A 12,808-nucleotide genomic window follows, 5' to 3' on the forward strand; every position below is an offset into this window, starting at 1 on the left:
CAGAACTCAAAATTTAAAAAGAAAAGAATGTCAATAAATAAATAATATTTTTTAAATATTGGAAAAGAGAAGTAAGAGAAAACATTTTGTTTCCTTTATTTGTCCCCAATTTTAACCAATTCTGTTCAAAACTTCATAGAGTCCTATTGATCTTTCTATTCATATTTATAGCTATAAAACAAACAAAATGGAACAAAGAGTTATATGCAAATCAATAAAATTCATATCTGTAGAAAACAGGTTCTCATGACCCAGGGGAAAAATACAACTTTCATTCTTCTCTCTTGACTACTATTTCTGTTCTAAGAATGCCACAGCTTTTTATCCACATCATTAACTTTCACATAAGCCCTAGCAAGAATGAATAAAAAAAATAAAATTGTCCTTAATTTATAACAAGGCCTCTTCAGGCATCACTACCAATTTTCCAATATGTGCATTATTTCAGAAAGATTGACTTGGAATATATTTTTTCAAGGGCAATTGCTTTTGATCCCAAATCATCCAGAAAATCTTCAGGCAGGTCACTTTCTGGCAAGGCGAGTGAGCTAAGGGAGTTAGTTTCTTCAAATTCTCCCTCATCCATGTAAATGTGAGCCTGGTAAGTAGTATTATCTTCCAGGGTGTTAACATCATAGAGCTTCTAGAAGAAGGAAAGAAGACATAGGTCAGACACAAAGTTTCCACTAAAGCTTCAATTTTTTATTCATTTTAATTGAAATCATCAAAACTATCATTGATAAGGGATCAAATGTCCAGGTTCCAGGACAATTTCTATTTTTATTTCTGGAGATAAACCTAGAAGAAAAGGTGCTGCAAAGGGTTTGAACTGACTATTTGAGGAAAACCAGGAAAGGGAAGTAATGGAAGGCCAAGGCTAGTCATTCATGTAGAGTCAGTGAAAAGATACATTAAGGTCCTTCTCCCTGGCAATGAGGGAAAGTATAGTTTACAAAGTATCAGGAAGTCACACACTTGAATCATGCCTCAGGTACCTACTAACTTTGTGTTTGAGGAAACAAGTCATTTAAATTTCTCTGGGCTTTGGTTTCCACATCTACATCAAGTGTCTCCCCACTATGATCACCTTCCTTCTGTATTGTGTCTCTCTTGTATGTATATAGTAATCTGTATGTTGTCTCCATTAAAATGTCTCCTTGGGGTTGTTTTTGCCTTTCTCTCTGTCTAAGATATTTAAGACAGTACTTGGCCCATAGTAAGTGTTTAATAAATGCTTCCTGACTGCCTTTTCTATTTGTCTTTGAGCCAACATTTCTCCAATGTAATCATTACATGTTTTGTTTCTGTATGCTTAGTAAATTCATACCCCTGTTTTCAAAGAAAGACTTAGGAGAATGTAAATGGTTGGGTACAATCTGCCAAGACATCAAACTGATAAAAAGAACAATAACAACAATAACAACAACAACAACAACAACAACAACAACAATAACCCAAATTCTAGGTTTACAAGACTCTTGTAATATGTATAAAGGAAGTATTTGTACAGGAGTTTCTCTGAATGGGAGTTGGGGAGTAAGAGAAAAGAATACAAGTAAAGATAATACAGACAAGTGTAAGTCTGATGATTCCACTGACAAGATACTACAGTTGTAGTCCTGGACAGGTTTGACATAGCTTTCTTTTTGTCAGGTCCCTGATGCTGAATTTGTCCGTGTAAACTAGGAAAGAATTCTGAATGCTAAGTTAACAATACTTAAGTTATAAATCTTGAAACTGTAAAGTGAACAGTTCTTAGAACTGATCTTTTAGTGAAGAAAGGAGTTTTTAAAGAGTGGAGCCAGAGCTTACTAACGTAATTCTAGTCTTTATGATGGCAGTTTAAGCCTTGAGGATTTAGAAGAAGCCTCTCTTATCACTGACAATCTAATCTTGGAGTCTTGTTACACTAGCTTTGATGCTTATTGTGTAAAGAAAAATAAAAACAAAGGAAATAGGCTGTAGAAACTAATGAGGCAGTGATATGTAGTAGACCAAGAAGTAAAAGAGGGAAGGGAAGATGGTTGATAATATTGACAGCATGAGCAATTGAGAAGCACCATCTCACCCTCTAAGGCTAGGATATACAAAGGCTTTGAAAAATGGAAATATTGAGAACAGCTGTTGTGTGGATAAAAATAGTAATCCCATCAGAGACAAAGGAAGAGATGGTTGTACCATAGAATTTTGATGGCACACTTACAGCTCAATGCTGCCAACTTTTACTTTGGTGCCTATTAAGTGAAAGGGACTATGCAGAATCTGAGGATATAAAAATGAAGACAGCCATAATTCACTGTAGAAGTAATGGATTCTAGGCCACAAGACCTCAGCTTGAGTTCCCTGCCTTTGCTATTCAGCAATAGCCTGTGTCTGGAACACTCAGTCATACTGTTCCAGCCTCAGTCCTGGAGGTGGAACTGAGCTTCAGTCTCCTTATGAAGCAGTTGATGACACAGTTCACAGAGTACAGGGCCTGTAGTTAGGAAGACCTGAGTTCAAATCCCACCCCAACAACTTACTAGCTGTGTAACCCCTGGGCAAGTCACTTAACCTCTGTTTGCCTCATTTTTCTCCACTGGAAAATGGGAATAATAATAGCACCTACCTCCTAGGGTTATTGTAAGGACCAAATGAAAAATATTTGTAAGAAAAATCACTTAGCACAATGCAGGCACATACTTGGCACTAAAAATGCTTATTCCTTTCCCTTCCCCATTCCCCTCAGCTGTAAAGCTAAGATAATATTCCCTTCTTCACAGGGTTGTTGGAGGGATTGAATAAAATAAAATGTGTACCTCATAAACCTTGCTTATCTGATGCTGTTGTTTTAGACACTGTTTTTTTCCCCTTGCTTGAAGAATTACTTTTATAATGGCCATTGTGTAAAAGAGCTATGTATTTAAGTTCAGCTGCCTGGATGAATGTATCAAGTGACCTTAAGTCATAGGACCCAAAAATAAGGAAGAGATGCTACTGACAAAAGGATGAAATCCCAGGGCACCATAGCTCCCACTCAGATCTTCAGTGTGTGTGTGAGGATGCCTCCCCTGCCAGTTCGTGGGAAGTTGACTATAGAAATGCTTCCTATTAGATTGGTGCTCAGATGACTTGATATTTACACTATGCTAACTGCCTGACATAGTTTCCAGCAATTAGGATCTTGAACTGAAATTGGCTTTCTTTAACTAAGGCATATAGATGACACGATAGAAAGTTGGTCTTGGAGTAAGGAAGACCTGAGATGGACTAGTTATGTGACCCTGAGCAAGTCACTTAACCTGTGTCTTAATTCCCTCAGCTATAAAATGGGGATAATAATAGCATCTACCTCATAGGGTCATTGTGAAGATCAACATCAAATAAAATACTATATGTAAAGCACTTTGCAAAATGTAAAGTGGTATGTGAATGATGATGGTGGCGGTAGTGATGATGATTGATGATTGATGATGATGGCACCATTAGGTACCATGATGGATCACTTCTGTTTATGGTACCCTTTTCTCAGCTCAAGTAAGGCAAGATATGACCTATTACCTGGGCATTACTTATGAATATATTCCCAAAGGAACTATCCTCTTTCATTGGGGGTAACAAGCTTGTTCTACTTTTTATATTTGTATTTTCATCACCTAGAACAAGGCCTGGCACACAGTGGGCATTTAATAAATGCTTGTTGTTTGGTTGAATGAGTAGTTAAGAGCATGACTATATTAAAGCAGACCTTACCACTGCCTGTGGTTTTATGCCTCTCTAAGCAGAATGGAGGGGCAACTAGGTGGTACAGTAGATACAAACCTGGAGTTAGGAGGACCTGAGTTCAAATCTCACCTCAAATACTTACTAGATATGTGACCCTGGGCAAGTCACTTAACCCCAATTGCCTCAAACATCCAGGACCATGTCCAGTTGTGATGACATATATCTTGCCACTGGACCCAGATGGCTCTATAGGAGACAGTGAAGGTTGGTGACCTTGCACAGCCCCTCCCCTCACTTAAATCCAATTCAGTGTAAGTCATGACATCTGTCTTGGTCCTCTTTGCAAAAGAAGGACTATAGGAAGCAGAATGGAGCACTTGCTCCACTAAAGCAAGCTATCAGGTCAACAACCTTTTAATTATTTTAGTTGTTAGCTAATGACATACCAAAATTAGACTTGGGGATGTTCATTTTTTTTCTATATTGTTTGTCTTCAGTTTCAGGGGCTAGAGGAGATCCCCACAGGACTGGGAGTTTGAGCCATGGTAACCTTGAAGTTAGGGTTGCGAGCAAAGTGGTACAGCCACTGAGAAGCCAGGATACCTGGGACTTGAGCTCAAAGGGGGATCTTAAACTCGGAACTGGGATTACTCTCAATGGAAACTGAGCTAAACTATGAACCCTCTTCAGAGACTGAGGTTGTGGGGGGGCAAGGGATGGGGGAGAACAGAGGGATTATGTCTCATCTGCTAGGGAAATAAATTTGTAGATTGGTAATTATACCTCTTTGTAAAAGCTCATCTGACTGTTAGTGGCTAAAGGGATCTGAGGTACAGGAATCTTACTGAGGAAACATTATCAGTAGAGGCTAAATCCATTTGCAGATATTCTAGACACACCCAAAACCCTTAAGGGTACTAGGAAAGCCTAGGGGTGCATGAGGGGGAAGGTTAAAATACAGCACAGTTGATTTTCAGGTAGGGGAGGTTAGGGTAGTTTTGTTATACTTGTAAAGGTCATTGGTAAAGTTGATAACCATATAGAGCCTAATAGATTGTCCTAAAGAGCTTGAAAAATGCCTCCCACTAGAGGAATGGGACTATACAGTGCTCAACCTCTTAGAATTTGCCCTCCTTTGCTATTCAGCAATAGCCTGTGGCTGGAACACTCAGTCATACTGTTCCAGCCTCAGTCCTGGAGGTGGAACTGAGCTTCAATCTCCTTATGAGGCAGTTGATGACACAGTTCACAGAGTACAGGGCCTGTAGTTAGGAAGATCCGAGTTCAAATCCCACCCCAACAACTTACTAGCTGTGTCACCCCTGGGCAAGTCACTTAACCTCTGTTTGCCTCATTTTCCTCCACTGGAAAATGGGATTAAGTCCCAAAAGACTTGATGAACCACAGGTTCCATATCTTCCTCCTCCAATATTTAGAGGAAGCCTGACGTTGGTAAGGTTAGATGATCACCTTGGTGTGCAGACTCTGGAAGCTAGGCCCCTTTGTATACACACAGGTGAGGGGGTGACGTATAGATGAAGTATTGAATGACAGATTGTGTTACTGGTTCTTATGGTTTTATGCATATTGTTTGTGCCAGTGAGAGGCTTATATAAGAAACAATGTAATGTTTAAAATCAACCTCAGTGGCCAATCTTATGCTGCCAAGTCGACCTGTTATGGATGTCAAGACTACTGTGATAGTCATTATGGCATATTATAATTTGAATACTATCATAGGACACTTTAGGATATTATTAGTATCTGTGCCTGTTCAAGAAGTTATGAAGGAGTCTTTTATGGGAATGCTGGATGGCATATATATGTTTTCTCTTAAATTTTCTCTTCTAGTAATAGTTGATTTCAATAATCTCATCTATTATATATATATATGTATATATATAAATGTAAAACATACACACATCTGAGTACATAGCATTATATATCATGTATGTAATTTCCATATTCTAGTGTATTCTTATTAGATATCTGTTATGTTGTGCTAGTACAATAATATGATTTATATACCCACATAGCTATCCACTTAAAATAGAGTTGAAATTCATCTTTTCTATTGGTTTAGGGATCTATGCATATGCTGGATATAGGTTGTTTGGTATCAATATAAGGGTATGCAACTCAGAATTACAAAACTCTTGGATATGAACCAATTGCCACTAAAACAAATGGACTATTTGAGGCTGCCCATAGGATGCTTCTGCCTCTTAAAAGACTATTAGTGGGCTTTGGGTCTTTTTCCCAAAGAAATCATGGAAAGGGGAAAGGGACCCACATGTACAAAAATATTTATAGCTGCTCTTTATGTGGTGGCAAGGAATTGGAAATTGAGGGGATGCCCATCAATTGGGGAATGGCTGGACAAGTTGTGGTATATGAATACAATGGGATACTATTGTGCTGTAAGAAACGATGAGCAGGAGGAGTTCAGAGAAACCTGAAGGGTCTTGCGTGGGCTGATGATGAGTGAGATGAGCAGAACCAGAAGAACATTGTATACAGTATCATCAACATTGAGTGTTGATCTACTGTGATGGACTATATTCTTCTCACCAATGCAATGGCACAGAAGAGTTCCTGGGAACTCATGATAGAATCCAAGGGGAAAAAAAAAAAGAACTGTGGAGTATAGATGCTGAATGAACCATACTATTTCTTTTGGTTTTGGTGCTGTTGTTTTTTATATTTTGAGGTTTTTCATCATTGCTCTGATTTTTCTCTTATAACATGAATAATGGAGAAATAGGATAAATGTTATTATGTGTACATATATATATAACCTATATCAGATTACCTGTTGTCCAGGGGAGGGAGGGGAGGGAGGGGAGGGAGGGAGAACAATCTGAAATTGGAAAGCTTGTATAAACAAAAGTTGAGAACTATCTTTACATGTAACAGAATAATAATTAATTGATTGATTAATTAATTAATTTTTAAAAAGACTATTAGTGGGCAGCTAGATGGCACAGTGGATAAAGCACTGGCCCTGGATTCAGGAGTACCTGAGTTCAAATCCGGCCTCAGACACTTAACACTTACTAGCTGTGCGACCCTGGGCAAGTCATTTAATCCCAATTGCCTCACTAAAAAAAAAAAAAAAAGCATGCTCAGACAAAGAGAGAATGGCTCTATATGTAAAACAATATTTATAGCAGTTCTTTGTGTGACAGCAAAAAATTGGAAGCTAAGGAGATGTTTATTAATTAAAACATGGCTAAACAAATTATGGCATATTAATGTAATGGAATAGTATTATTCTAGAAGAAATTAGGAAATAGGTGATTTCAAAGAGACACAGAAAAACTTGAATGTATGAACTGATGCAGAATGAAGTGGGAAGAACCAGAATAATAAATATTATAACATCAATAAGTATGAAGACTTGTATAAACTGAAGGAGAATGAAATGAACAGAACCAGGAGAATAATTTATACAATAACAATACTCTAAAAACAACACTCTACAAAGATTGATCAACACAATGACCATCCAAGATTCTAGAAGGCTAATGAAGCATGTAATTCATCACCTGTGAAAGTGGTGATGAATTCAGGGTTCAGAATGAGACACACATTGTTTGGAACACAGCCAGTGAGGAAATTTGTTTTGCCTGACTGTGTATTTGTTATAAGGAAGTTGCTTTTTTCCCTTTTTAATGGGGTGAGGAAGCAGGAGAGAGAGAAAAAAAATAAATTTCTGTCCATTTAAAATGTAATTTAATTTTTAAAATAAAAGAAGTTCTGAACAAAGTAGGAAAAATGCTGTCCTCATCTTTGCCTTTGGCTTAGGGGGTGCTAGATTTGACAGCTGGACAAGCCTGCTATGTACCATAGGTTCCCAAATCCTGGGATCCAGGATGTAATTACATGGATGATAGGGTTTGGGTATCTGTATATCCTTGTGATATTATCTCTGTTAAAGGATTGAACACTTGTAGTAAGTGTGCCAAATAGTTTCTTTTCCCAAACCCTGAAAGAACAAGGACACATGGACCAAAGAAGAAACTCTGTCTCTCAGTACATTGTCTAGCTGAGGTAGGGGGGGATGGTGCATAGGATGATATAATTAAGATTTAAAAGGGACACTAGAGAATATACAGCTTAATCCTCATTTTGTTTTTGTTTTTGTTTTTTTTGTGGGGCAATGGGGGTTAAGCGACTTGGCCAGGGTCACAAAGCTAGTGTCAAGTATCTGAGGCCGAATTTGAACTCAGGTCCTCCTGAATCCAGGGCCAATGCTTTATCCACTGAGCCACCTAGCTGCCCCCTTATTTTGTTTTTAGATAAAGCAACTCACGTATAAAATATTAAGTTACATACTCAAGGTCACACAAGTAGTAAATAAGATAATTGGAATTGAAACTCAAGTTTCAAATATTGCACACTTTGCAATATATTATATCTCTTTCAGAATGAAGCTTTAATGGCCATTATTTGAGGAAGCACACAATTAAGAGAGCAAATCTATTTCATGTAATTTCTCTATTTTCTTCCCTAGAATATATTTCTTTCTAATCAGAATTTTCCATTTATCTTTGTTTAAATTTTATAATACAAAATCAAGAATGTTGGCTAAGATTTAATCAGATAAGCCTGTTTTTCTGTTTTTTCTTTAAATAGTTCATATTTAATAAGTACATACTGAACTATAGCTATGAGCCAAGTACATGAAAAAATTGAAAACCTAAAGTTGAAAGAATTAAACAAAAAAAGATTCTAGATATGATCTGGAGGTGGAGTCAAGATGGAGGCATAGAGAGGGCCTTACTGCCAAACTTTGACATTTTCCTCCAAACAACTTTAAAATAGCACTAAAAATAAAGTTCTGGAGTAGAATATTCAAAAAAAAGGTCAAAGTGAGACTTTTCCCAGCCTAAAGGCAACTTAGGAGGTCAGAAAAAGAGGTCTGTGCCACTGCTGTGGGGGCTGGTTCAAAGCACAGGCAACAGCAGCACCAACCTTGGAGAAGGGCTGCTTCACAGCAGAAGTGGCAGCAGGTTGGAGATCTATTAACTCAGAGACAGCAAGAGGATTGAACAAATGATCAGAAAAAGGTTACATAGGACCCCTGGCAGGTACTGGGCATAAGACCAGATGCTGCTTGGCAATGCCAACACAAATTATTCAGTTCCAAGTTGCAGTTCTAGGGTGGAGAGACAGCAGAGGACATAGTTCTTGGTAGTAGTTTCCATAGCAGGAGAGAGGAGTGCTAGCATTTGTGGTAGCAAGAGAGCAGACACCTTTATTGAGTAAGGGACAAGAAAAATCATCTAGAAAAGCAATAACCACACCTCCCCTCTGGATCATACCACCTTGAAAGCACACTTATTGACCCTCAGAAATAGCTACAAAAACAGCTGGGATTAAAAAATCCTGAAGCTTGGGACAGCGACCCTCCTCCTACTCTTTTACCACCTTCCAGGTGAGCAGAGACCAATTCTAACATAAAGTTCAAAGTCAAGAAATAGACTTGGGAAATCAGCAAACAACAACAACAACAAAAGAACCTGGTTGACAGGGAAACTCAAGGAATAAATTCAGAAGAAAACAATAATGTGAAAAACATCTAAATTCAACAGCCTAAAAGAACAATTCAGGATGGAAATTAGCACAATAAGAATGCCTAGAAGCCTAAAGAAAGCTATCTTTAAAAAAAGACCAAAAAAAAAGTTTTAAAAAATTAAATAAGAGCATTAGAGGGAAGCTGGGAAAAGAAATGAGAGCAATGAAAGAAAATTATGGAAAGAGAATTAACAGCTTAGTAAAAAAGGAATGAAAAATGCTGAAAATAAATCCTTAAAAAGAAGAATTGACCAAATGTAATAAAAGGTTGTTGTTCAGTAATTTAGTTGTGTCCAACTCTTCATGACTCGATGGAACATAACACACCAGGCCCTTCTGTCCTCCACTACCTCTCAAAGTCTGTCCAAGTTCATGTTCATTGTTTCCATGAAACTGTACATCTCATCCTCTGCCATCCTTTTTTCCTTTTGCCTTCAATATTTCCCAATATCAGGATCTTTTCAAATGAGTCCTTTCTTCTTATTAAGTGGCCAAAGTATTTAAGCTTCAGTATTTGACTTTTGATGAACAAGGTGAATCAATTTCTTTAAGCATTGACTGATTTGATCCCCTTGTTGTCCAAGGGACTCTCAAATGTCTTCTCCAGTACCACAATTCAAAAATAACAATTCTTTGGCACTCTGCTTTCCTTATAGTCCAACTCACACAGCCATGCATTGCTACTAGAAAAACCATAGCTTTCATTATATGGACCTTTGTCAGCAAGGTGATATCTCTGCTACTAAAGTATGCTCTCCAGATTTGATATAACTTTCTTTGCAAAGAGCAAGCATCTTTTAATTTCATGGCTAAAGTCACCATCTACAGTGATCTTTAAGCCAAAGAATATAAAATCTGATACTGCTTCCATTTTTTCTCCTTCTATTTGCCAGGAAGTGACGGGACAAGTTGCCAAGATCTTAGCTTTTTTTTTAATGTTAAGCTTCAAGCTAGCTTTTACACTCTTCTCTTTCAACCTCGCCAAAAGGCTTCTTAAATTCTTCACCTTTCTGCCATCAGAGTGCTATCATCTGCATATCTGAGATTGCTGATATTTATCCTGGCAAAGTTAATTCTGGCTTTTGACTCATACATCCTGGCATTGAGCTTGGTTTCCTCTTCATATAAATTAAATAAATAAGGTGAGAATATATAAACCTTATTGTATTCCTTTCCCAATCTTAAACCATTCAGTTGTTCTATGTTCAGTTTCTAACTTGTTTTTTGACCCACATTACGGGTTCCTTGGGAAATACTACTCAGGAGATACTCCCATCTCTTTGTGGGCTTGCCACTTTTTATCATGATCCACACAGTCCAAAGTCTTTCATGTAGTCAATGAAGCAGAAGGAGATATTTTTTCAGGAACTCCTTTGCTTTCTCCTTAATCCAACAAATGTTGGCAATTTCATCTCTAATTCCTCTGCCTCTTCAAAAACCATCTTACTCTTCTGGTATTTGAAGTTCACATATTGCTGAAGCCTACCTTGCAGAATCTTAAGCATACCTTGCCAGCATGTGAAATTCACACAATTGTTCAGTAATTTGAACATTCTTTGGCACTGCCCTTCTTTAGGATTGGGGTGTAAACTGATCTTTTCCATCCAGTAACCACTGTTGAGTTTTCCAAATTTGCTGGCATATTGAGTGCATCACTTTAATAGCAAGCTCATTAAGAAACTAATTTTTTAAAAATCAGAATTGAGCAAGTGGAAGTAAATCAATCCATGAGGCACCAAGAAATAATAAAACAATTTTTTTAAAAAGAAAAGAAAATGTAAAATATCTCATTGTAAAAAATGACCTGAAAAAATAGACCTAGGAGAGAATATATAAGAACTATTGGACTACCTGAAAGCCATGATTTAAAAAAAAATATCCTATACATATTTCAAGAAATCATCAACAAAGACTGCCCAGATATGTTAGAACCAGAGGGCAAAATAGAAATGGAAAGAATCCACTGATCACCTCCTGAGAGAGATCCCAAAATGAAAGCTCCCAAGAATATTAAAATCAAATCCCAGAGTACTTTGGAAAAACAGGTACACTAATGGTGGTGTTGTAAACTGGTCAAACTATCCTAGATAACAATTGGAACTATGCTCAAAGGATTATAAAATTGTACATTTCATTTGATACCACTACTAGATCTATATCCCAAAGATATCAAAGAAAGAAGGGAAAGATTTATATATAAAAATATTTATAGGAACTTTTTTTGTTGTGGCAAAGAATTGGAAACTCAGGGGATATCCATCAGTTGGGGAATAGCTGAACAAGTGGTGGTGTATAATTGTGATGGAATACTATCGTTCTGTAAGAAATGATAAGCAGGGTAGTTTCAGAAAAATACCTGGGAAGACACATGAACTGATTCAAAGTGAAGTGAGCAGAACCAGAAGAACATTGTACACAATAACAAGCAATATCATAAGGAAAATCAACAGTGTAAAACTTGGCCACTCTGATCAATATAATGATCCACAAAAATTTCAAAGGACTTAAAATAAAATATATTATCCACCTCCATAGAGAGAACTAATGAACTCTGAGTGAAGATTTAAGGAGTGTGTTTTTTGCACTTTATTTTTCTTGATTTCTTTTTTGGAACTTGGCTAATATGGAAATATATTTTGCATGACATTGCTTGAGTTCTCAAGGCAAGTAGAGGAGGAGCTACAGAAAGGAAGAGAATTAGGAACTCAACATTTTTAAATGAATGTCAAAAATAATAAAAAGTTTTTTAAAAAGGTTCTAAAATTAATATCATTAAAATTTAGATTGAGTGCAATGACCAGTCTTGGATGCAAAGAACATATGATGAAACAGTATGTCCTTTTTTGGAGAGAGCTTGAGGAGTGCTATAGTGTGGATTATTGTTTATACTGTTAGATAGGACCACTTGTCATACTTAATTGTTATAAAGAAGAGGTCAAATGGGGAGAAGTATACTGGGAAATGACTGTAGTATAAAAAGAGAAAACTTAAAAGAAATTAAAAACAAACAAAAAAAACCCTCTTCTTACTTGAGTTAGTATCTCTGCTATTATTCCTTCCATCCTTTTCAGTTGGCTTTTAGTATACAGACTGCTTGCGTCATTTGGATAGTTCTGTAACATAAAGAAGTCCAAGATGTAGAAACACTAATAGATGTTACCATATCAGTATAAACTATGCTTATACCTGCCATTTCTGCTTTAGAGCCACCATACAAGCACCCCATGCAGAAAATCACACCAGCTCTGAGTTAGATATGTTTGTCACCATTCACCACTGAGCTAAAAGACTCTTCAAATCTAGCTTGTAGATATTACTCTGATTCTGATTTGTAGTGTCTCCCACCATATATCATATGATCCAAACAGCCTGGACATCTGTTGTACTCTTTAGCCAGTGTCTTTGTTCAGTGTTCCCTTTACCTAGAACAACTTTCTTCACTCTCTCCTCCAACCTTTAAAGTCTAACCCAAAAAGCTCTTAAAAGTTCTACTCTATATAGTATTCTCTGAATCCTAATTGAT

At 37.0% G+C, this 12,808-nt stretch overlaps 1 protein-coding gene across 1 annotated transcript in view; it reads right to left on the minus strand.

Annotated features, from left to right (window-relative positions):
* Positions 1-257: 257 nt before the first annotated feature.
* Positions 258-12,808, minus strand: part of CDH26 (cadherin 26) — a 41,648-nt gene continuing 29,097 nt past the window's right edge. Inside the window, exons 14-15 of the mRNA XM_043980950.1 lie at positions 12,315-12,398; positions 258-643 (exon numbers count right to left, since the gene is read on the minus strand). Coding sequence (XP_043836885.1) covers positions 440-643; positions 12,315-12,398 — 288 coding nt within the window. The 3' untranslated portion in view covers positions 258-439. The remainder of the gene's footprint in view (positions 644-12,314; positions 12,399-12,808) is intronic.

Source organism: Dromiciops gliroides, chromosome 2, assembly GCF_019393635.1.
Source record: "Dromiciops gliroides isolate mDroGli1 chromosome 2, mDroGli1.pri, whole genome shotgun sequence".
In the NCBI taxonomy this organism is placed as follows: Eukaryota; Metazoa; Chordata; class Mammalia; order Microbiotheria; family Microbiotheriidae; genus Dromiciops; species Dromiciops gliroides.